This window comes from Pelmatolapia mariae, linkage group LG4 (genome assembly GCF_036321145.2).
Source record: "Pelmatolapia mariae isolate MD_Pm_ZW linkage group LG4, Pm_UMD_F_2, whole genome shotgun sequence".
Classification (NCBI taxonomy): domain Eukaryota; kingdom Metazoa; phylum Chordata; class Actinopteri; order Cichliformes; family Cichlidae; genus Pelmatolapia; species Pelmatolapia mariae.
The window spans coordinates 25,448,530-25,471,337 of NC_086230.1; the positions used below are offsets into that span (position 1 = coordinate 25,448,530).

General features: G+C 38.5%; 1 protein-coding gene across 1 annotated transcript; it reads left to right on the forward strand.

Annotated features, from left to right (window-relative positions):
* Nucleotides 1–1,200: 1,200 nt before the first annotated feature.
* On the forward strand, nucleotides 1,201–22,253 carry shisa9b (shisa family member 9b). Its single transcript, XM_063472166.1, has 4 exons — nucleotides 1,201–2,018; nucleotides 4,297–4,403; nucleotides 16,404–16,535; nucleotides 18,144–22,253. The coding sequence occupies exons 1-4, from the start codon at nucleotides 1,510–1,512 to the stop codon at nucleotides 18,521–18,523; spliced, it is 1,128 nt and encodes a 375-aa protein (XP_063328236.1). The 5' UTR covers nucleotides 1,201–1,509; the 3' UTR covers nucleotides 18,524–22,253.
* Nucleotides 22,254–22,808: the final 555 nt, after the last annotated feature.

Genomic DNA, 22,808 nt, shown 5'->3' on the forward strand with positions numbered 1-22,808 from the left:
TTGCCACATTCTTTTTTTTGCAGCTCCATACTTGTCGAGACTCATTCATCATCCTTTTGATTAGTAATCAATAGCTGAGGTCAACAAATGGTATATTTTTTTTATGATAAGAGCAGTGAAGGAAATACTGTTACAGAGCACCCGAGAAGATAGTTCAGCAGTTATAATAATCCTAAAACAGGTCATAATGTTCATTAAAAAAAAGTTTTTTAAAAGTGCTTTAATCTGAAATTCAGGTCCAAAAGCTGGATGGAGTTTTACACCTATCAGATAGAAGATAAATTCTCCACAGCACTTGTTTTCTGTGGAGCAGGAAAAAACACACACCCTGAATGATAGTTTTCTAGAAATCACTTGTGTTACAATCGTGTGGGAGAAGCGACAATAACAGAGGGCAGGAGGGTTACCGCTCTAATTAAAACTGCTAAAATTAAACGCTTTCTCCTTGGATAGACTTCGAGGAAATGAAAACTTTTGAGATTTATTAGAACCTCATTTGTGTGTTGATGAAAATGATTTAAATCAGTGTCCTGTCTAATTTCTCATGCATGATTTCTGGGACTCTTTTGTCATTGATCAAATTACATTTTTTTCGTGGTGCAACTTGAAAGGTCACGGCTGTTTCAACATGACCTTACGCTTAAACAAGAAAGAGGTTTGAATGGGTGCCATCACTTTTTTAATCAGAACTGTCGACTAAACAATGTAACACACTGTGTGGATCCTTGATCTTTATGGACAAAATAAAATTGACTGTCAAAAGCTACTTGTATTAATTCTTTCATTTACAGAATATTGTGTAGATTTTTACACTGGCTTAGCTTCCCTGAAAACGTATTTACTTTATGATTTCTCATTATAACCATCAATCATTGCACTCTTGTGCAGACATCACTAAGTTGCTCAATAATAACACCGCTTGCTTCTACACATCAAAACCCTGCCAACTAAACTTGGAAATGACTGCTTGGAATGACTGTTTTTTTGGTTGATGTGGATCACGAATTGTAGCCTACAGACGATTTTACGACACAACCCGATAATAATGGGCTGTCACGGCTTGTAATTAGCGCTATTGCACATCGCTCTCTCTTTCTCCCATTGGCTCTCTCCCTTCTCTCGCTCTCTCCCCCAATTCACATGCTCATAGGGTCCTTTGCGTTGTCTTTCTCCCACTCTCTCTGTCTCTGACGGGCTCTGTGGAGTGGAGCAGCCTCAGAGGTGCGTGACACCCTCCAGCACAGCCAGGGGCACAGCTTCGGTGATGCTCTCCAACTATTTACTACTATAAGCCACCCTTTGGGTGTCTGAACTGCTTTTTCCACAACAATCGTTTTGCTGTTGTTATTAAAGGAAAGAAAAAAGTACAGAGTGGCATATTGTTTTTACGCATGGAGGTTGGAATCAGCCTTTTCCCGATTACGCATGGCTGTATCTCATCTCCTTGGAAGATGCTTCCGAGTTTGTGAGAGCGCGCCAGGGCGTCAAGCAGGGCGGAATAAGTGAGCAATGATGCGGGGCACTGAGCTGCTGCTCGGTTACTTTCTGGTGAAAGTTATGGTGTGCGATGCGGAGGGCGAGCCCGGTCAAACTATCGATGACTATATTATACCCGGATTTAACGACTCAATGGAGGCTGAGATTGGAGTCACGGAGACCCCACACGTGGAGGACAAGTGCCGTGGCTACTACGACGTGATGGGCCAGTGGGATCCGCCGTTCGTGTGCAGGACGGGCAGCTACCTGTACTGCTGCGGCACCTGTGGCTTCAGGTTCTGCTGCGCGTTTAAAAGCTCCCGACTGGACCAGACCACCTGTAAGAACTACGACACCCCACCGTGGATGATGACAGGGCGACCTCCGCCAAAAGTGGACGTGGCGCTCGAGTCCGCGAAGGATAAAACCAACCTCATTGTTTATGTCATATGCGGGGTCGTGGCCATTATGGCACTGATAGGGATTTTCACCAAGCTTGGTTTGGAAAAGACGCAGCGTCCACACAGAGAAAACATGTCAAGGTGAGCTACAAATGTAATAACTTTAATAACAGTTTCTGACTCCCCCCCCCCCCCGCCCCCCCCCAAAAAAAAAAAAAAAAAAAAAATCTGTCTAAATATTTTAAATCCCCCAAGTTAGACAAATTCCGTCAGTGTGGAAAAAAATGTTCCAACTTTATATCAAAAATGAGTCAAAGCAACAGGATGTTTCATTTTTATATGGACATTTGAACTATTATTGTGTTTAAATACACGCTAAGTGAGTCTTATCAACCCGAGGTAGCGCACTGACTTTAGAAACATCTTCCTCATTCTTAATTGCAGAAAAGTATGTTAACGTTATATAGCAGAATGATCTTAGCTGTAGGAATGTTAGTGTTGGTCTTTATCTATAACGAGATTGAAGATGGTAAATACAAAAAATGGATATAGGCTATATTGGGTTTGGAAAACTAGGTCTCTGCCTATTTTCAGTACGTTACAACTGAAACCAAGCTGGTGACCTATAATGGGACTTATGCCTTGCATCATTACTTGCTTGCAGTATTTACAGCTTTTCAATCAAACATAAACACATGCAGGGCTGATGCTCTATATATACTCACAGTGATTTCGCACTAAAGGAAGAACGACATTCTGAGAGACTTAAGGAGCAGTCCAGGATATCACCATCAGCGAACCGCTTGTGTCTGTTTACACCCTATGTTTGTTGATGACTTTTCAACACAAATGTATCCCATTAAATATATGTTTGCAGTTTTATTAGAAGTACACTCTTGACTTACAGCTATAAAGGTAATCTGTAAGCTTCAACTGAATCAATCTTTCTACCCAATTTGTAGAAATTTCCTTAAAGAGAAGAATAGGAAAGAGGTGAGGTCATAGTAACCTTTACTAAATTCTGATTGAGAATGAGTCTAAGTGGATTTTACTGTAAGATTTAATACAATTCACAATTTTTTTTCATGCGTCATAGTTGCAAGAGGCAGACCACCCTAAAAACATAGTGACTCCAGCTATGGGTACCACAGACAAATAGCTATTTAAAAGAAATTAGAAAAAAAAAACTTTACTGATTGACTGAGATGCAGTTTTAAATTCTGTCAATGCCTCAATTAGTCAAAATCCATGCATGTGTAGAGCTTGTAAAATCTCAAGCATTTTTTTTTAACAACAACGTAATCTTCACTTTATCTCCCACTATAAGTGTGCTTGTGTATTTGTCTGCAAAGACCCTGTCCTCTGCCTGTATGTTTGACAGCTACAAAGGCAGTGCTAGTATTCTTTTCACTTTGTGAGTCTATGTGTGTATTCATGGCAAAAGATGGTCCTGGAGACTGCAGCAGGAACTACCACAAGAGTTGTGAGAAGTGTGAGATGTGTTTGAGGACAGAATTGTTGATGTGATAGCATCACATCCATAAATATCATCAAGGTTTAGAGGTTTGTAGTTAAAATCAAAATGCATATCAAGGTGGTTGTCTGATCTACAGGTAAAGGGATGAAGTACTGGGGCCAAAAGGGCACAGTCCCGTCTCCTTTGTGTCATTGTATCACTTTTAAAGTTGTTTTTTTAAATTATGCATTTGCAAATCATCATATTAAGTATTGTTATCTGGCGTGTATGCATGTGGTTCAGCAAATAAGACTAAATAGAGTCTTTAGTCTTATTTTTTTGCTATGCCTAACAGTGTGCTGGGTGAGACTGGGGGGGGGGGACTAGGTGTATAACGATTCTCCAAGCCAACAGCTGTAGAGAGCGAGGTGCATATAGTTTAATTTAATGGAGAGCAGCAGATATTTTCTGTTAAGACCTCACTCACATCTGTCAGTGCAGCATGTGTTTGTTTACAATAAAATGACACAAATAGTTCTGTTATTTTCAAGAATGAAAAAAACAAAATCAAGATAGAGAGAGAAGATCAAATCCCATCTCCTTTCTCACCTCTGCACAGCAGGGCGGTCACGCTGTGAAATGAGTGCGAATGTTACAGAAATAGTTAGATGCAACCCTCCCCAATACACTGCTGGAAAGGTGTGTGTGTGAAGGTATTCGACCTTCTGACAAGCAGTTTTGACAACCTAACTCTGAGCCCTGATGACATCTGGTTTATGTCAAACAAGGTCTAAGACTTAAAACAGAAACATTCTGCATGCGGGATGTAACGTGTGGAAACTTTAAGGAGGAGGAAACTATGGATTATATAACATGTTAAACAGATCTTTACTTTTATTTTATTTTTGCACGTATTTCATGTATGTGTTCATATTCACATTCACACATTCTTCATCTTTTCAGAGCTCTTGCACATGTGATCCGCCATCCTGCCTCAGAACATACAGACGACGCTGGACTCGGTCAGCACTATGAGAACATACAAACCAGACTCACAGCTAACAGTTTCCGTAAGTAGCCACATACCCACATACATATCTACTTACATGCACATACATATCATAGGACCATACATATTTGGACAGAGACAATGTTTTTCTAATTTTGGTTCTGCACATTACCTCAGTGAATTTTAAATGGAACAACTCAGATGCAGTTGAAGGGCATTCTTTCAGTTTTATTTAGTGTGTTGAACAAAAAAGATGATATGAAATAAAAAATATGAGGAACTAAAAGATTTGGAACACAATCCATTCATTTCAGGAGCTCAAAAGAAATTGGACAAATTAAATAACTGAAAATAAAATGTTCTTTTCTAATACTTGGTTGAAAACCCTTTGCTGCCAATGACAGCCTGAAGTCTTGAACTCATGGACATCACGAGAAGCTGAGTTTCCTCCTTTTTAAAGCCCTGCCAGGCCTTTAGTGCTGCGGCTTTCAGTTCCTCTTTGTTTGTGGGCTTTCTATCCAAAGTTTAGTCTTCAACAAGTGAAACGTATGCTCCATTGGGTTAAGATCAGGTGACTGACTTGAATATTCAAGAATATTCCACTTCTTTGCTTTAAAAAACTCCCGGGTTGCTTTGGCTGTATGTTTTGGGTCAGTGTCCATCTGTATTATGAAATGCCACCCAATCAATTTGACTGCATTTAGTTGGATTTGAGCTGACAGTATGTTTCTGAGCACCTCAGAATTCATTTGGCTGCTTCTGTCCTGTGTCACATCATCAATAAACACTAGTGTCCCAGTGCCACTGGCAGCCATGCACGCCCAAACCATCACACTGCCTCTGCTGTATTTTACTGTTCCACACCTTCTCCATACTTTTTTCTTGCCATCATTCTGGTAGAGGTTGATCTTGGTTTCTGAGAATGTTTTTCCAGAGCCGTGCTGGCTTTTTAATGTATTTTTTTTTTACATTTTAATACTTTTTTTTTTTTTTTTTTTTAGGAAAGTCCGATCTGGGTTTTCTATTCTTGAGGTTTATAAGTGGCTTCTACCTGACAGTGAACCCCCAGTATTTCCTTTCATGCAGTTTTCTGTTCATGATAAACTTGGATATCGATATGCCTATCCTCTGGAGAATGTTGTTCTCTTGGTTGGCTGTTGTAAAGGAGTTTCTCTTCACAACAATCTACCATTGTTGTCTTCTGTGGACGTCCAGGTCTATTGCGTTTCCGAGTTCACCAGAGCTTTCTTAGATTTTGCCACTCCTAATATAGTAGCAATTTGTCAGATGGGTTTTTTCTGTTTTCGCAGCTTAAGGATGGCTTGTCTCACTTTGCATGGAGAGCTCCTTTGACTGCATCTTGTCTGTTCACAGCAAAATTTTCCAAATGCAAGCACCACACCTCAAATCAACTCCAGGCTTTCTATCTGCTCATTTGATAATGACATAACAAAGGAGTTGCCCACACCTGCCTATGAAATAGCCTTTGAGTCAATTGTCCAAATACTTTGGTCCCTGTAAAAAGAGGGTGGCACAAGTTAAGGAGCTGAAACTCCTAAACCCTTCATCCAATTTGAAAGCGGATACCTCCAAAGGAAAGCTAAGAGTCTACAAATTATGTACATGTCCATTATATAACTATAATTGGAATATGTTTCAGTAAACACATAAAAAAAACTAAACATCATAAGCTTTTAATTCTGGTAAATTCCCACTTTCAGCGACTCCAATTGCTTTGTACCACAAAACTCACCCTTGAAGGTCTTGACTGTTTCAAATACAAATTTGAAACTGTGAGCTCTGTATGTTTTTTGTTTTCATTTTGGCCTATCCCGAATTATGTGCGGAACCGGAAGTATCGGAAGCAGGGGGGGGGAATCCCATATCCTCAAGCCTGGCGAACATATTAGTCATACCCTCATACTGACAACCTTGAGCTCCTCCGTTGCCAAAACATATTGTATGCCACGGCCATTATATTGCACCGTGATTCTTTCATTCGTCAGCACCAACGCCTACACACACCCACAAATGCACACAGACAGAAAGGAGTTCTTATTAATGCTAACCTGCTTACTGCCAACCTACTTACTGCCTCAACAGCTACAGCCAGTAAAGGTCTCTTTGCACCCCCACGCCCCAACGAGATGGATAATTATGGCAAATGCCATTGTAATAAAAAAGGTTTTACAGACACATTCAAACAGCACTCATTTTTGAAAAGCTGCTACAGCCAGACATCTGACTTTTAAAAAGTAAATTCCAAACTCTTAACTTAGGATAAACACTGACATGATACTGATTAGGTCCAATATTATACAGTATATACTGGGAAGTATGAGTTAGAGGTAAAATAAATAACATGATTTAAGCAGGGTTCTGATTCAAATAAAGAATGGAGCAAAGAAATGAGAATGAGGGATGCTCTGCCATTTTATGGTAAATGGTTCTCTTAATTAGTTTTTTAAATTTCAGGTGGAAATAAAAATCACCAGTTTGTTAATTTATCATTAATGAGGCCCAGACACTTGCACTTTCTCAGTAGAATTTACGGGCGCAGCAAGTGCACCCTTATTATTTTGCAAGGGTTTCTAATTAGTGAAAACATGAATTCTGTGATTAGAAAGAAAATATTTTAGGTCTTAGCACATACTTGTCAACTTTAAGATGTTGAGACATAAATCCAAGATGATCACAGATGAGTGATGAATAGTAATAAATGTTCTCATCCATGTTTAGATGACAAACAGAGAGAGGGTCTGGAGGACTTTACAAGCACGAGTTAAATCTCTTTAAATCTCTGTAAAGCCTTAACTACGAAATAATTGCCAGAAGATTCTCATTTTTAAACTAGAGTGCTTACTGAACCCTCTCAAAAAGTACAAAATATATAATATATTATGCTACATATGGCATTTTTGTGCAGTTTATTGCTTTATAATATGTTGTGCAATTTATTTCATTTTTTGTGGAAAAAAAAAATCACATTGTTGATTGTAGACATCGCAAAAACTTACACAAAAACGAATGTATCAAACATAATACACTTGGCATTACAGAGTTAAAATATAGTATAATAGTAGCAATCAGGTGTATTAAAAGGTTGAAGAAATGTTATACAATCACACCTAATGATAGGCTGCTAATTATGGCTAACACAAGACCGCTGTGCGTGATGTGTCACCTACAAGTGTATTTTTATACATCAGTGCATTCATACAATTTCAAGGCAGAAGGGGATTTTTTGAAACTGAAGTGAGATGTCTGCATTCACAGAACAAATAACTAACCAACCAAACAAAACAAAACAAAACAAAGAAACAAAAAAAGCGCTAATATGATTTGTGTTTATTCAGTTAATCTCTACTTTTTAACTATATTGAGGAGAAGACGGTTGTAGCTTTTATTTTGTGACCTTGCACATGCCATTTCAGAGCACAGCAGCTTAGAAATTTATGACAGGGACTCTGTGTAATTGAGGTGGCAACAGAAGAGTCATGATTGTTTTCTTGACAGCAAACCCTGGAAGGTTACATGAGGTGAGGTGGTATTTTTTGACACATGTACCCATCCTGTACAGCTGTGGTTTCTAGTGGCATGCCCAAGCCACTGTATTTTACAGATAGTGGTGTAAAGCTCTGTAGGATACCCGTCTTTATCTGCTGCCTGTCAAAGATAATAGAAATCTGTTAAACTGGGATATGAGCTCTTAGTCTCCTTAAGACACCAGCAACACCGTCTTTATGACAAGGGCTTCTTTGGCTACCGGGACTATCATATCTTTGTCCTGCTGGACATCCGAGTACATGGGGGTAATTGTGAAGAGTGGCCTCTTTTTACTCCAGGCAGTCAGCCAGTGAGAACAAAGTCTCCACTCAGTGCCAACACTCCACTGGTGCATGACAGCCCATTTCCTCATTTCCAGATAGAAATGTATTTCAGCAGCATTACTTCTGACAGCAGCTGAGAAACAGCTACCAAATGTAGAGTGTACCTATAGTTATATTTCCGCCTGCCACATACTGTACTCTGAAAATCGTAGAGAAGGCTCAAAGGAGATGATTACTATGTGACTACATAGTGACCTGAAAAATTATTTGGATGGTAAGAGAAAGTTCAGTTGTGGATTCTCACTTATAGGTGACTGGCCAATACTCCGAGGAGCGTTGCCATTAGTTAACAGTTTAATATGAGATTAATATGAGCTTAAAGTGCAGAATCTAAAGTACACGTGATGGGGTCAACCATAATATTGTAATAACTGTTGAGGAATTATTTCTTTATTTGTAATAATTTATCACGAATCCTTTGCAGCCAGTGATTGCATAAAATCTGGTGTTGTTTTCAAGGATTTTACTTTGGATTTCTCTGCAGACCATTAACAAATATTACATTTCCTGGCCTTGAATCTTTCAGGTTGCTTCTGCAGTATATTTTGGGTTCTTCATTCGTACTGTGACACACATTCCAGTCAACTTTACTGCATCCGGCAAAAATAATAGCTTTTCAGAGCATTTCCAAATTCATGGAGCTGTGCCTGTCTTCCATCGCATCAGTAAACACCTGTGACTCACTGGCATAGGAAACTATACATAGCCATGCATCACGTAGTCCGTTTTCCATATTTTTCCCTTAGTTCCTGTACAGGTTGATCTTTGCTGTATCTGTCCAAAGAATGCTGCTTCAGAGTTTTGCAGACGTTTATGCACATTTTATTTACTAAGTTTAATCTGGATTTTCTTGAGAATTATGAAATGTTCTTGCAACGTGGGGTGAGTCCTCTGTATTGGCACTCATAAAGTCATCTCTTTATAGTAGAGTCAAATATAGTGAGTCTTCTTTGCTGTGTCTTTTCTTTACAATGGAAAGGATTCCGCACTTACTTACTTACTTACTTACCAGTCTCTGTGTGAATCTCTTGTTTATGTTGCTGAGCTCAGTGTTTGTTTTTTTTTAATAACAAATTATTACATTCAAAATGATTGTTGGAGATTTAATAAAAAATATAAGCAAGGAAGCATTGAAAAACACGAGCGGTTATAATTTACAGTAAGCAAACTTTTTTTGTAAAAAGTTTGTTTTACAACTTTTATTGTAAAAGAAATCTCTTTAAGATACAAAAGCCATTCCTAAATTAAATTAATGTTAGAACACACTTCAGATGTAAAACATGATCCGTTTTCACAGGTACACTGGTGGATAGGATGTCCCAAGTATACTGGAGAACTTATCAGTCTCTGTGTGTATCCAGGCTGTCTTAATTGCTTTTGTCTTTTGATGTAATCCCAGACTGATTCCATGATGTTGAGCTCAGGCGTTGTGTGGGCCATACCATCTGCTGCAGCACTCCTTGTTCTTGTCGTCACTGAATATAGAGCTTCATGATTTTGGCTGTGGGTTTGTGGTTGGTGCTGTCTTGATGCAAAATGCAGTTGGGACCAATAAAATGTTTCTCTGATTACATAATATGATACCCAAATTTCCTCAACCTTTAGCACAGCACTATATGTACTGAAATGTTAAGCAAATTAACAAAAAAAAAAGTTAACTAACTTTTAACTTCACCATGTTTTCAATATCTGAGTTTGTACAAAGTTTTTTTTAATGCCTTTAGTTAAAAAAACAAAAAAACAATAAAGCTTTGTACACTAAGTAATCCTCACCTAATAATTATCAGACTAAACCATACTCGTTGGCCAATTTATTAGGTCAGTCTTCTTAGTATCGGACCCCCTTTTGCTTTCAGAACTGCTTTATTCTTCTTGGCACATACTCAACAAGGTGCTGGAAACATTCCTCAGAGATTCTGGTCTATATTAACATGACGGCATCCCACAGTTGCTGCAAATTTGTCAGCTGCATATTTATGAAGCAAATCTCCCACTCCACCATATCCCAAAGGTGCTCTTTTAAAGATCTGGTGACTGTGGAGGCTATTTGAGTACAGTAAACTCATTGTCATGCTCAATAAACCAGTTTGAGGTGATCTGAGCTTTGTAATATGAAGTATTATCCTGCTGGAACATGGGTACACAGTGGTCATAAAGGGATTGGCACAGTCAGCAGCAATACTGAAATAGGCTGTGGCATTTACATGTTGTTCCGTTGGTACTAAGGGGCCAAAAGTACACCAAGAAAATCTGTCCTATACCATTACTCCACCAGCAGCAAACTGAACTATTGATATGAGGCATGGTGAATCAATGTTTGAGTGGTAGTTACACCAAATTGTGATCCTGCTATTCAAATCTCACAATAGCAATCAAGATTCATCATACCAGGCAACATTTTTCCCATCTTCTGTTGTTCAGTTTTGATGATCCTGTGTGAATTGTAGCCTCAGTTTCCTGTTCTTAGCTGACCAGAGTGGTTTCCAGTGTGGTTCTCTGCTGCTGCACTTCGATGTTCAACATTTGTGTTGTGCGGTCAGAAATGCTCTTCTGCATCTTGGTTGTAATGATTGGCATATGAGCTGCTGTTGCCTTTCTGATGCTGAGTTTGGAGGTCAGGTTGTACTCACAGTGTCTACATGCCTAAATGAAAACTGCTGCTCAAATTTGATCAAGTAATTTACACAAATGTTTAAAAATACATAAACTGAAATAAATATATAAATGTGTTTTGTAATTCAAATTTTCATAAATCTGGTATTTTCATTACCAACTTGAAAGTAGGGTGCCTGTAAATAAGAGCAAAACTTCTCCTTGTACCATTTATTCCGGGGCATACAGCTCCCAAAATACTCTCTTAAATCTTTTATGAGTTCCAGGGAGGTGTCTGTGTCTGGAGTGTTAACTCACTTATTTCCCGCATCAACCATTGAGTCTTTAACCTTACAACTCTTCAGAAGTGGCCTACTTTCCACCAGCAGCTGACACAGAAGCTGTGACTAAGACAACAGTGCAAGCTCAAATGGCACTCAATCAGAGTAAAATATGCAATAAAGAGGAAGATAAACAATAGTACACATCAGTACATCAGTTTAATGATGCTGAGTTTGGAATCCTGAAAAAGACATCAGATGCTAAAAAAATCAGCTCCCAGTTTAAATTTTAGTGTCCATTTTTCAAGAGGAAATTTGATATACTCGAGACCTCCAGACACGGAAAAGATCAAATGTTTATGACAAATATTGAAATGACAGTTTTACCAAAGCATTCAGAGTATGGGAATTAAAATATTTACTCTCAGTGGTCTCTGCCTTTAAGCAGATACCTAGACTTTGACCTTGGCTGGAGTATCAGATAAACAGAAGTCAGGTGAAACAGCTCAAATGGTATCACTTACAAACTTGCCTGAGACTGTGGCCCAACAAATGAAGGCATGGACAGTTTTCCACAGATAATAGCTTATCCAAAAGAAAATTGCAGTACATGGAACTATATTTAATTCAGGAATGTCATTTAACATGTATGTCAAAGAGTAAACTGATTGCTTTTATTAAAAGTAAAGTAACTTCTGGGTATGAAAGCAAAAGTTCTAATCTATGAGATTTAACAAGATCAGGCTGAATGAGAGCCTCTGTGGCTGGCCCACTTACAACAACTGTATGAAACTGAAACAGGTCAATAAGCTCAGAAAAAAAGTATGACAGCAATTTAAACCAGACAGATTTAATGTAGGGATTTGATTAAATGTATTAACGTTTTGACTATTTTTACCAGCATTGACTATGTGGCTGGACTTTCTTCCACTGTTTCACTGTTTTCTCTTCATGACCAAACCAGGTCTTGGTGACATTAAAGGTAGCAGGAAGCATGGCACAATCAGTTTAAAGTGTTTATACTCCATCGATCCATAGAGACCGACAGAATATTTATTTGCATATATGGACAACTATGTATTATGAAGCATATGGACAGACAAAACAAGACACAAACTACAGGATGGCCATTATACTGTAGTTTTACTTTAACACCAGGGTCTCATGATGTAATAATACCTGCTAAGCCCATGAAAAAACTTTTTTTTTTTTTAAAGAAAACTTTGGGGAAAAAATTATTCCAGTTATTAAAACAACTTGAAACGGGACCATCTGGTGTTTTCAGTTTTCAAGGAAGAGGAGACAAATATAAATAAATACATAAATGCATACATACATAAATAATCTGCCTCATAGGATTTTAAGGTGCAAAAAACAAAGTCATGTCAGCTTGAAACAGGAACCCATCCATTCCTGCATCCATCTATCCATCCACCAGCTTCTTCCCAGGACCCTGAATTTGATAAGCAGAATTAATAGAGGAACATCCCGTAAAAATAAAATAGGCTAGTTGTTAAGGTGGCCCGAGATAGTGAACAGCTGAAACAGGACCAGGTTTCTGTCTTGTAGAACCTTTTCTTCCTCCCCTTATTTTACAGATGGTCAATATGGTTGTCTTCACTTGGACAATGGTATTTGAGACCTCGTCACACTGTGCCGTGCTCTTTTGTGATGTGTTTGAGAGCCTGTCATTTGAGTCATCACACAGAACAGTGGTTTCTTTTTTCTTTCACCAAGAGAAGACAATTTTAACGGCATCTACAATGTTGGCTGCCGACAGCTTCGCAGTCCTCTCTCCTACCTACATCCTCACCACCAACACTGATGTTTTCCGTTTTCACTTCTTCAGGACCAGTCCATGATTGATCATGTTCCATTGTGTATTTCTATTCAGGGGCAGTTTTACTGCACCAGCAGTGTGTTTGGAGTCACTGTCATGGTGAAAAGTGAAGCAACTGCAATCAGATCCTTTCCAAATGGTAATATATGATGGATCAAAATCTGATTATAGTTTTCTGCATTCATAATTCCAGCATATCCCCAACAGCTAAACCTTGACAGAGCCTCCACCGCGGCTGCAGACGCTCACTGTTGTACGTCTCTCCTGACTTGTTTTGTACACTTTGAAAAAAACATGTCATGTCAGCTTGGAACAGGAACCCATATATCCATCCATAGGCTCTAGCCCTCCTATGACCCCAAATTTGAGAAGATTCCTTAAAAATATTGAGGACATACTGTACAGGAAATTACTTGTTTCTTCCTTGCAACAGGCTGCTGGTAACAAAAAGTGCCAAACGATTGAAAGAAAAGACCATTTAAAATTCTTTGCTAAGTTATCTGCTATGGACACATTCAATATCATGTCATCTCTTGACTTAGGTGTTTTTCTTATGCCTGAATGATTCATAAGTCAGTGTTAAGTGGCTTCACAAACAGTAAAAACAGCGATTTGAAAATAAGCAGGTACAAGGACTGGACTGTCAACTCACATCTCTACTGAAGTCTCCTGCTCAGACCATGACCCTAAACCTCTAATTCATAGGTTGAGAAGGTTGAGGGTCACATATTGATTTGTATTGATTTGTTTCCACTGACTTTATTGGACTCTTATGTCATGCTGTCATCCTGATGCTCATTTTGTTGAAAAATTTGACCACACTGACAAAGACAAAATCTGAAATACAACTGTTTCCTGTTTCAGTTAGCTTTGCAAGTACAAAATATTGTTTTTTTTAGTTACTTTTTGCCTTTTTGAATATTTTTAGTTAACTAAAAGGCTTCTTTTTTTTTACAACTAGTTTAACCCTGGAGAACCCGTGGGGTCAGAGCCAACCCCATGGGTTTTCTAGGGAAACCATGGGGTCAAATTTGACCCCATGGGTTCTCCAGGGTTAAATTTCTTGTCCTTGATCACAGATGATCTTTAGTTTTTATTGAACTGAATAAGTTTAGTCCCAAGAAAGGAAAGCTTGATATAAAGATATTTTTATAATACAACGACCACTGTGGCACCACTAATCCTTTGCTATTTAAAATCCCCAAATCTGTTCGTACTAATTATACCGTCCCCTTGTCTATGGTGAAGTATCTGTTGCAGCTGTCCTCTGCATCATTTCATGAGACAGCATTGATAATTTGAGACTTTCTGAATTAATTAGCACAGTAAAAAGGTTTCTTGCTGACCAGTGGGGAATAGGAGCCTAATTAACCCATTTTCTGTATTAATGATCTGTTTTTATGAGATGTATTCTAGCCCAATGGGGCTAAAGGAATCATCGCTTTTTAAACTTTGTAAACTTAAATAAATAAAATAAACAAACATTTAATTAAAACTGTCCACAACATGTACAACCATAAACATGTTGATATCTCTAGTCAGATTCAACACAGCACACAGCGCAGTCCTCAAACAGCCGGCTGTGAATTGGTACGTTCTCCAATCTAAAGTAGGAGTAGACACTCTGAACATCTGTTTGCTCTGTCATGCCAGTAGGCAGGGGGCCAGTCTATTTGCTGTGCACCCCTTAATTTACCAGATGTCTACTATACGATTAGGATGGTTTTACAAAGAGCAGTTCAGCTCTACAGCTGGCTCCCCAAGAAAAGGCTACTTAAAGGAAAGTGACACTAGCAAGTCAAAGAAAACACTTCATGTTTTAGCCTATACGTTCACATCTGGACATCAAGTTGATTTGTTTTTTGGAAGTTTGACATCACTGAACATCACTAGCTGACTGAGCCACGACTAAATAAGTGAATAAATACAAAAATTTCATTCATCAAACCTGAAGCATAAACTTCGTGGACAGACTATACCACACAGTAAACCATAAAGCACAAAAAAGCACTGCAGAAACATGAGAAACAGAGTCCCAGATTTTAAGCCTTATGGGAGTGTCCCCTGTCGATCTTCTACCTAATCACACGAGCCATGGGGCGAAAACAGGTGTGGGTCACAATCAGCCAAGTTTTCGGGTGAGCCCATTGTGAAACCTAGCCCCACCCTATCATGTGATTTCCTGAGGTCAAATGGCCCAGGATGTGAGTGGGCGTTAAGGTGTCTGGGAAGGGATCTCATAACTGGATTATAGATGGCCGACAGTTGGTGTTGTAAGCCACCGCCTCTGTTCAAAGATGGTCGTTCACAGTGGACATAGATGGCTTCTTTCACTCCTCTTTTGGGACTCTCCACCAGTTGCTCTTAGAACTGAAGAAGCTTCTCGGATGAGAGGTGAAACGTCTTCAAGGAAAATTAAAGAAGTCCAGACACTTTTCTTTCCCAGCTCCTTCGACTATCCATAGAGACCAAAACAAAACACTTTTGGATTGAACTGTCTGTCTGTAAGGACTAATTTGCTATTTATTTAATAGCATGGCCACTAGAGGAATTGCAGTTTCTAGTACTAGTACACTTGAATTAAACATACTCTGAAAAAAAACAACATTTGTCATTTCTGTTTCATATTTATGTCAAAATATGTCGAAATAGCTAATGCGTATAGCAAAAGCAAAGTTACTTATCATCAGTGATAAGATCAAACCTGCTATAGTAATGGCCAACAACTTCGCTCACTGCTGGTACACACTTCAATATCTCCTTTCTCGGTTATTATAACTCACATTTCACTAGCCCGTCTTCAGTTAGCACAGAACACAAAAGCTAAGCTGCTAATAAAAACTTAAAAACCTGCACATCACTCCTGTTTTTGTTCCCCGTCACTGATTCTAAATTTCATTTGACGCCAATATTGAAATTTTATTATTTACATGTAAAGTACATCCATGGCAAGGCATCTTATTTTTCCAGCAGTTGGTCCTCTGTAAACACCTGATCAGGGTCTTTTGACTGTTTCACACACACTTGTTTTAAATCAAAAGTCGACCATACTTTTGAGGTTGTAGTGCCTCAACTTTAGATCAGCCCCCCTCAGCTAATCAGCTCACCTGAATCAGTAGTTCGTTTCAAACGGCTGCAGTGCACTCACATAGATAGGCTTGTATTTCCTTAATCTGTTCCATTATTGCATTAATTTTTGCCTATAGCTCAGAGCAAATGCATGTATGGAAGAATGAAGAAATGGAAGGCCGCATGATCGACTGCATGCTTGTAGAAATGTACATTTTTAATGTCTATTTCATTCATGAAACTGTGTGTTTTGAAAACTGCTACACTAATAAAGCTGTTGTTTTATTATGACTCATTTTAAATTTGTTGACATCCTGCTTACAAATGCACTTAAAGAGGAAACTGTAATTCAATTTCTGCATTAATAACTATTGATTGCCCTTCTTTAGAGAGCAACCAGATGAACAATGCAGCTCACGTACCAACTCTGGTAAGTCAGCCATATCCAGGTGTGGGACCGATAATCAGCCCATATGAGGACCCAAAGGATCTCAACAAGTACACCACACTCAAGGCTGTGGGTAAGAGGTTTTTTTATCACAAAAAAAAAAAAAGGTAAAAAAGCACTTGAAATTCATTGTTTGATTTTATTAGGTAGGATCTTACATCAGATATAAATGAAATTTGCATAATTAATAAGGATTTACCTGGATCTATAATGAGTGTCAGGGTGAGTGAGCTGAAACAATCTGTCATATGAGTAACCATGAGGGCAAGTTCAGAAGTTAACGAGGCAAGGATTTTGGATGAAAATCTTCATTAAATATTCTTTGGCATTTCAATAAAATTGGTGTTAAAAGTTGCTTATATCAACAGACAGAAAAGAGTAAGATGACATCGCTCTCTTTTTAGTTTAACATCAACAATTTATCTAATACATCTAGCTTTTCTTATTTGATTATTATCTACATGCCAAGGATACTACTTACATAATATAGCAGTAAAACTTTACAAGTGCTTTTTTGTTATTATAAAGGAGAATAGTTGGTTTGAATCTCTATCAAGTCTCTTGCTGTCAGAAATCCTTGTGATTTAATCCACGGTCCATCAATGCCAACAGTGAGGGGAACTGAAAGATTATTTATAGAAGCAAGTTTGTTGTTCTTCTCATGGGCTAATTTTGGAAAGTCTACAGCCAGTTCCTGGACAAGCAGCACTTTAAACAAGAAATTATGGAAGCTGTCAAAATAGTACTACTTAGAAACGTGGCTAAAAATATCTTTTTAAATATCTTTTGACATGCTTTTAATGTCAGGGTAAAGAAAATAAAATGACTTCTCAGTTCCACTTTAAGTAACAATATTGTAGTGGTATGTATTTAGCAAGTATCTTTTATTGTTCGATTGGTGTGTTCATATATTCTCAAGAGCAATAAACTCCAACTTCAAAACCTGAGTTTTGAAATGTTCCCACTGTATTATTAAAACCTTATCAGTAATCTGAATGAACTATAGCTAACCAACTACTTATCACACTGATTACTGAAGGAAAAAATAATTCTACATTATCTTCCAAACAAATAGTCCTAATTTGACCCGATCGCATCCAAGTCTCTAGTGATGGTATTTGTAGATCTGTACATAATGCTATTAACACAGAAGTGCAATGCTTTATTTAGATTCCACTGAAATCAATTGGCTCTGTTTGACGGACCTGATCATGGGAGAGATGACAGCTATCAGCATGCGTGAATCGAGGTCCAATCACTGCTCGCTGTCTTTGTGATGGCACAAGCAGCTGATGCTTCTTTGCCGCTAATCCACTGAAGTGCCGTCAAACTAACTTATCATTAGGGAGCAAATCTTAGCAAATGAGAGCAGGAACAGGAGACAATCAAGAGCAATCAAAACAAAAATGAATGAGGGGATAGTGATGTGATGCATGTTGTGTGCACACAAGAGGCTCTGTGGTCCGAATATATGAGCTATACCAACAATGATTTGGTTTTCACTGCTGCAAGGATATGCTTGTGTGTGTGCGTGCCAATTACAGCATCACTTTTGCCAAATCAAAGATTTCTTTCTGTATATATTTCTTGTTTTAGCAAAGAATGGCTAATATATGATGATGACACAAACACACACACTTTTTGCTACAATAAATCTCTTGTTTATTTTTGTGTTTATTAGCGGAGAAAGCTAATGACAGCTTTCACAACAACCGTCGACAAGTGATTGAGATGACAGCCAAAGGTAGCCTTCCAATGGAAGGTGTGGATATGGATCCAGAGCCGAGCAATCCTTACAGCCCTCCCAGACAGCTGTCAAAGCAGAATGGACACAAGTATAAAAGCTCCAAGAGCCACAGCTCCCAGTCACTGTACTACAGCGGCAGCAGTGCTCCCAGTCCAGGCGTGCTAAGATCCTGGGAAAGCAAGGACACACTGGGACTCCGACAAAGCTATGGCCCAAAGAAACTCTGCATCACAGAAAAGGAGCTGGACACCATTCGCTACATGCCTCCACAACCATACTATGTCACTAACAGCAAGACAGAAGTGACAGTATGAACGACTGCCTAATCGTCAGGCTTATAATGAGTCTGCAGACTCCAGATGTAGTTACAGGAAAGCAGTGTGAACTGTAGTATGTGGCTCTGTCTTTGTAATGGACAACATTTATGACACTGTCAGGAGGTGAAGTGTACTTTAACAGGACTCTGTATCTAACACCGTGCCTCAGATGGGCACTGTAATGAATATTTCGTGTTTAATATTCATATAATCAAACTGCTAAAGTTACATAACTTATAGTACAGTGATGAGATGTGACACATTAAGTACTATCACCAGTATCTACTGAAAGGACCTTAAAATAAAAGCGTATTATGTAACTTCTATTAAGAAAAAAAACAAAAAAAAGAAGTTTATGTTTATCTAATCAGAGTGGAATAGCCTGTGGTTGGTGGGATCTTTATGAAATGCTTCACTAGATAATGAATAGTGTTTAAAAATGTTGGGAACTGTTCATGTGTTAAGAATACGGATTAATATCCAGTAGCAGTTGGACCAATTGCAGGGACCAGGGTTTGTGTTTTCAATCTATACTAATCTGTACCATACTCTGAATATGAGATAATCTAAAACCTCACATGAAGTCCATTTAAGGACTTATTCACACAGGCACAGAAACCCTGGCAGCTGGAGGGTGCCAGAGAAAACTGTGTATTCCCCAACCAGCTGTTGACCGGTGAAATTGGTCACAAAAAAGGATGCTGCTCTGGACACCTCTCTGCGAATGCTTTGACCTCTAGCCGATTGTTGCAGTTGCCTGTATTTTGCTTGAAATACACCGACTTGTCTGGAAACGATTACTATACTTTGAGCTGTAATGAAATTTGAAAATGTCTGAAACTGGAAACGGATGATAATAACCTTCAAAGTTGTACCTTATTGCTGCAAAAAAAGGTGTTTCAAGAGGCGCAACTTTTACTTTAAATGCGAAGGGTCTCCATTTCAAATTTGCATTGCTCTTTTCACAGTTTCACAGACAAGCCGGCATCTTCCGTGCAAACTACAGGTTTTTAGTGCCAAATCAAAAACCTCTTTGTTGGAAATTCTACACTCGCAACAGCTAGCAACCTCTAGCAGCTTCATTTCCTCATCGCAAAATACAAACTTTTCCCTAGTAGCCAGGTGATCACTGTCTGATCTCAAGGCTTACATGAAAGAGGCTTTTGCAATTAATTTTATAGTGACTGCCAGCAACCGCTCACCAACCAGCTGGAGAACTTTTTTCCTAGCAAACGGTGGGAGCCCTTTGGGACTGGGGCAAGATAATAGCTGTACTTATTTAAAAGGAAAAACAATCAAAAACAAGAGCACTCAGAGAGCGTAACTCCAGCTTGATCTGATTTTCACCAAAATTAAATTAGCTTGGGCTATTATTGGTATCTGCTATCAAACACCATTTGAACATGATATCTTGAAAATTGTGGATGCCAGACTGCCAAACATACCTTACATACTCCATCCCTTCACGGGGAGAATCAATCTGTTTCCAAAATCCCTTCCATTTTCAAAAGCTGTGTTTGTTGATAAAGCATAGATGAATCAGTTTGTAAAAGTGTTGATGTTTACTTAAATGACTTAAGACTCATTTAAATTTGACGTAGTTTCCCTTTTTAAAGTTGTGGTTGTCTTACTTTGAAAGAAAACCATGTCAGTACTGACGTACAACTTGGAGAAACATTCAGTAGCTGTGGCGTAATCAAACCAGTGTTGTCATGGTGTAATAGACCCTCATGCAGTATCAGTATGTGTGATTATCCTAGAAATTCTTGTATGTGAAAACCCAGCATTAGAGCGGAAACTGGTTTTATTCTTAGTAATGTATTATGCTCCCAACAAAAGTAATTTAAATGTTTGCATTATAGTTAAACCTTTTGGGTTTTTTTTTTACATGTTATTTTTGTGACTTAAATCCCAATTTTGACATTTAAAGAATGTACGTGGTATGGATAGTCTGAATACAAGTGATATTAGTTGACTGTTAGAGGCCAACAATAAATCAGAATGAATGTAAAATTCTTGTGAAGCAATGTAAGTGGGTGTTCAAAGGTGTTTTTGAACTACAATGAAATATTCCAAGTCAGGTCTGAATCAATAGGAACATTTTTGCCATACACTGAATTTTTTTTTCTTTACCGTACATGGCAAAAGGTTTTTAATAAACAGGGTTTTAGGTGCCGTTGATCATTTGTTACACTGATTTCACAGCCAAGCAATACAAAAGGACATTCACGCCTGCCTCCATGCAAGTCTTACTCATGCATTTGACTATTTGAGGTAGCTGAGGACAGGGATGTTCTCAGAGCTGCCACACAAGTGGGAAGTGGGAACTGCTAGTGTAAAGATATATTTATGTCTTCTCGAGTCCACATCTTACCAAACAAAAAATATAACAAGGCCAGAAATTATGCATATTGTTGTGTTTTGGTAGTTGTTCGTATTGTCACACACTTCCAATCAAACTTTATGCACTATTTTCCAATACGCATATCTAGTGGGCTGAACTAGCTTATCATGTCACCTAATTAATCAGCTGTGTCAGCAATCACCTGATCCGATAATCACAGTATTCAAAGGTCAGTTGAGATTTTTAATCAATACTGAGTAGTCACAATCTTTGACTATTCTTGTTTTGTGAATGTTTTATTACCTCGTCAATACTGTTTAAATCACTTACTGTATATTTAACTACAGCACACCACATTTAACCATGAAGCTCTACTGTTATACTGCCAGTTAAAGCATAATGTGACCAATACACATCTGGACTGCAACATTGGTAAAGATTAAAAGAACGCTCCTATGAACAGTGTTGTTCACAATGATAACTGCAATTTGTTTGATCGCTGTTTTTTCATTATCATAAGATGCATTTGAGTACCTATTTTATCTGTCTTTTATCTGTCATGTGTTATGTACAATACAGGGTTACTTTGTTTTTAAAAAATTAACTTTTTCTTGAAGTGGTTAACATGTACTGGGAAGTTTCTGAGCAACTCACTGAATGTTTTCCATATGTTATTTTTGTGTTGTGAACTGCAGTTCCCATGTTGTTGGTGCCCTGCAAAACCTTGAATCCAGTAATGTTTCACTGTGGCTCAAGGTTCATGACAGTGTCCTTTTATCTGCAACTGCTCTAATGTTCATACAAGATTTCTACAAGACAGCACAGGCACACATGTACAATAATCACCTGTAGTTAGGCCTAAGTCACACACGCCTGGAGACCTGTCAGTGACCAACTGACAACCTGCTGTTACTGAAGGAAAGTTTTTATTCCCCGACCATTTGGTGAGTGGTTGTTGGTCACTAGGTGAAATTGGTTACAAAGACTGCCTAGTCTGCAAATATTTGCCAACTACTCAACAAACTGTATGAAAGTTGAAAAAGTGCACAGCAAATTGGAAACTGAGTACTTTGCCTTCAAAGTAAAAGTTGTACCGGTTTTAGCCAATAGTCACAACTTTTACTTTGAAAGTGAACAATTGGCAGACATTTGTAGATAAGTTGACATCTTCCTCCCACACTATGAGTGACCGCGGCAAACTGCTAGCAACCAAAAGCGACTGTCAACGACCTCCAGTGAGCGCTATCCTTCCTATCAATGGAAGGTTGCCAGAGGGTCATTGACTGGACTCTAGGCCTGTTTGACAGGGGCTTTAATAGACTTCACTAACATTCCAGGAACAAATGTAATAAAATTTACACATTAAACATTTTATAACTTGTTTTCTCACTGACTTTTTCTTTTGCAATAGGAAGACAGACACCTGACATATGGTAGGGCCTACTGTGGCAGCACTAAAAGTGACGAGCACATAATCACAGAAACATTTCTAGAGCGCTCAGTTGACAGTAGCAGTTTTGGTGCTTTAAAAACACACACACACTGTCACACATTGTGTCTTTTTGTTCCTAATTTATACTTACAGATGGTTGTGTTGTCCCCTCACTACACACACACACACACACACACACACACACACACACACACACACACACGCACCCCTCTCAAACACCACACCAGATGGTATCATAACACAGAAGAACCTTTGAGCTATGTCAAAAGACCACTTTGATATCACACATTGCAGTTTTTGGGACCTTCTGTTAAAAATGTGCTCCAGCTGTACAGAAGTGAAGTGTGATTATAGTGTCAACATTAAAGTAATGTTTCATTTAAACTCTGCCTTGTGCTTACACATTCTTAAGACCTAGATGATTTGCTACTTTTGCTCCCAGTGAAACTGTATCTCTCAATTCATTAAGACATAATGCTGACATT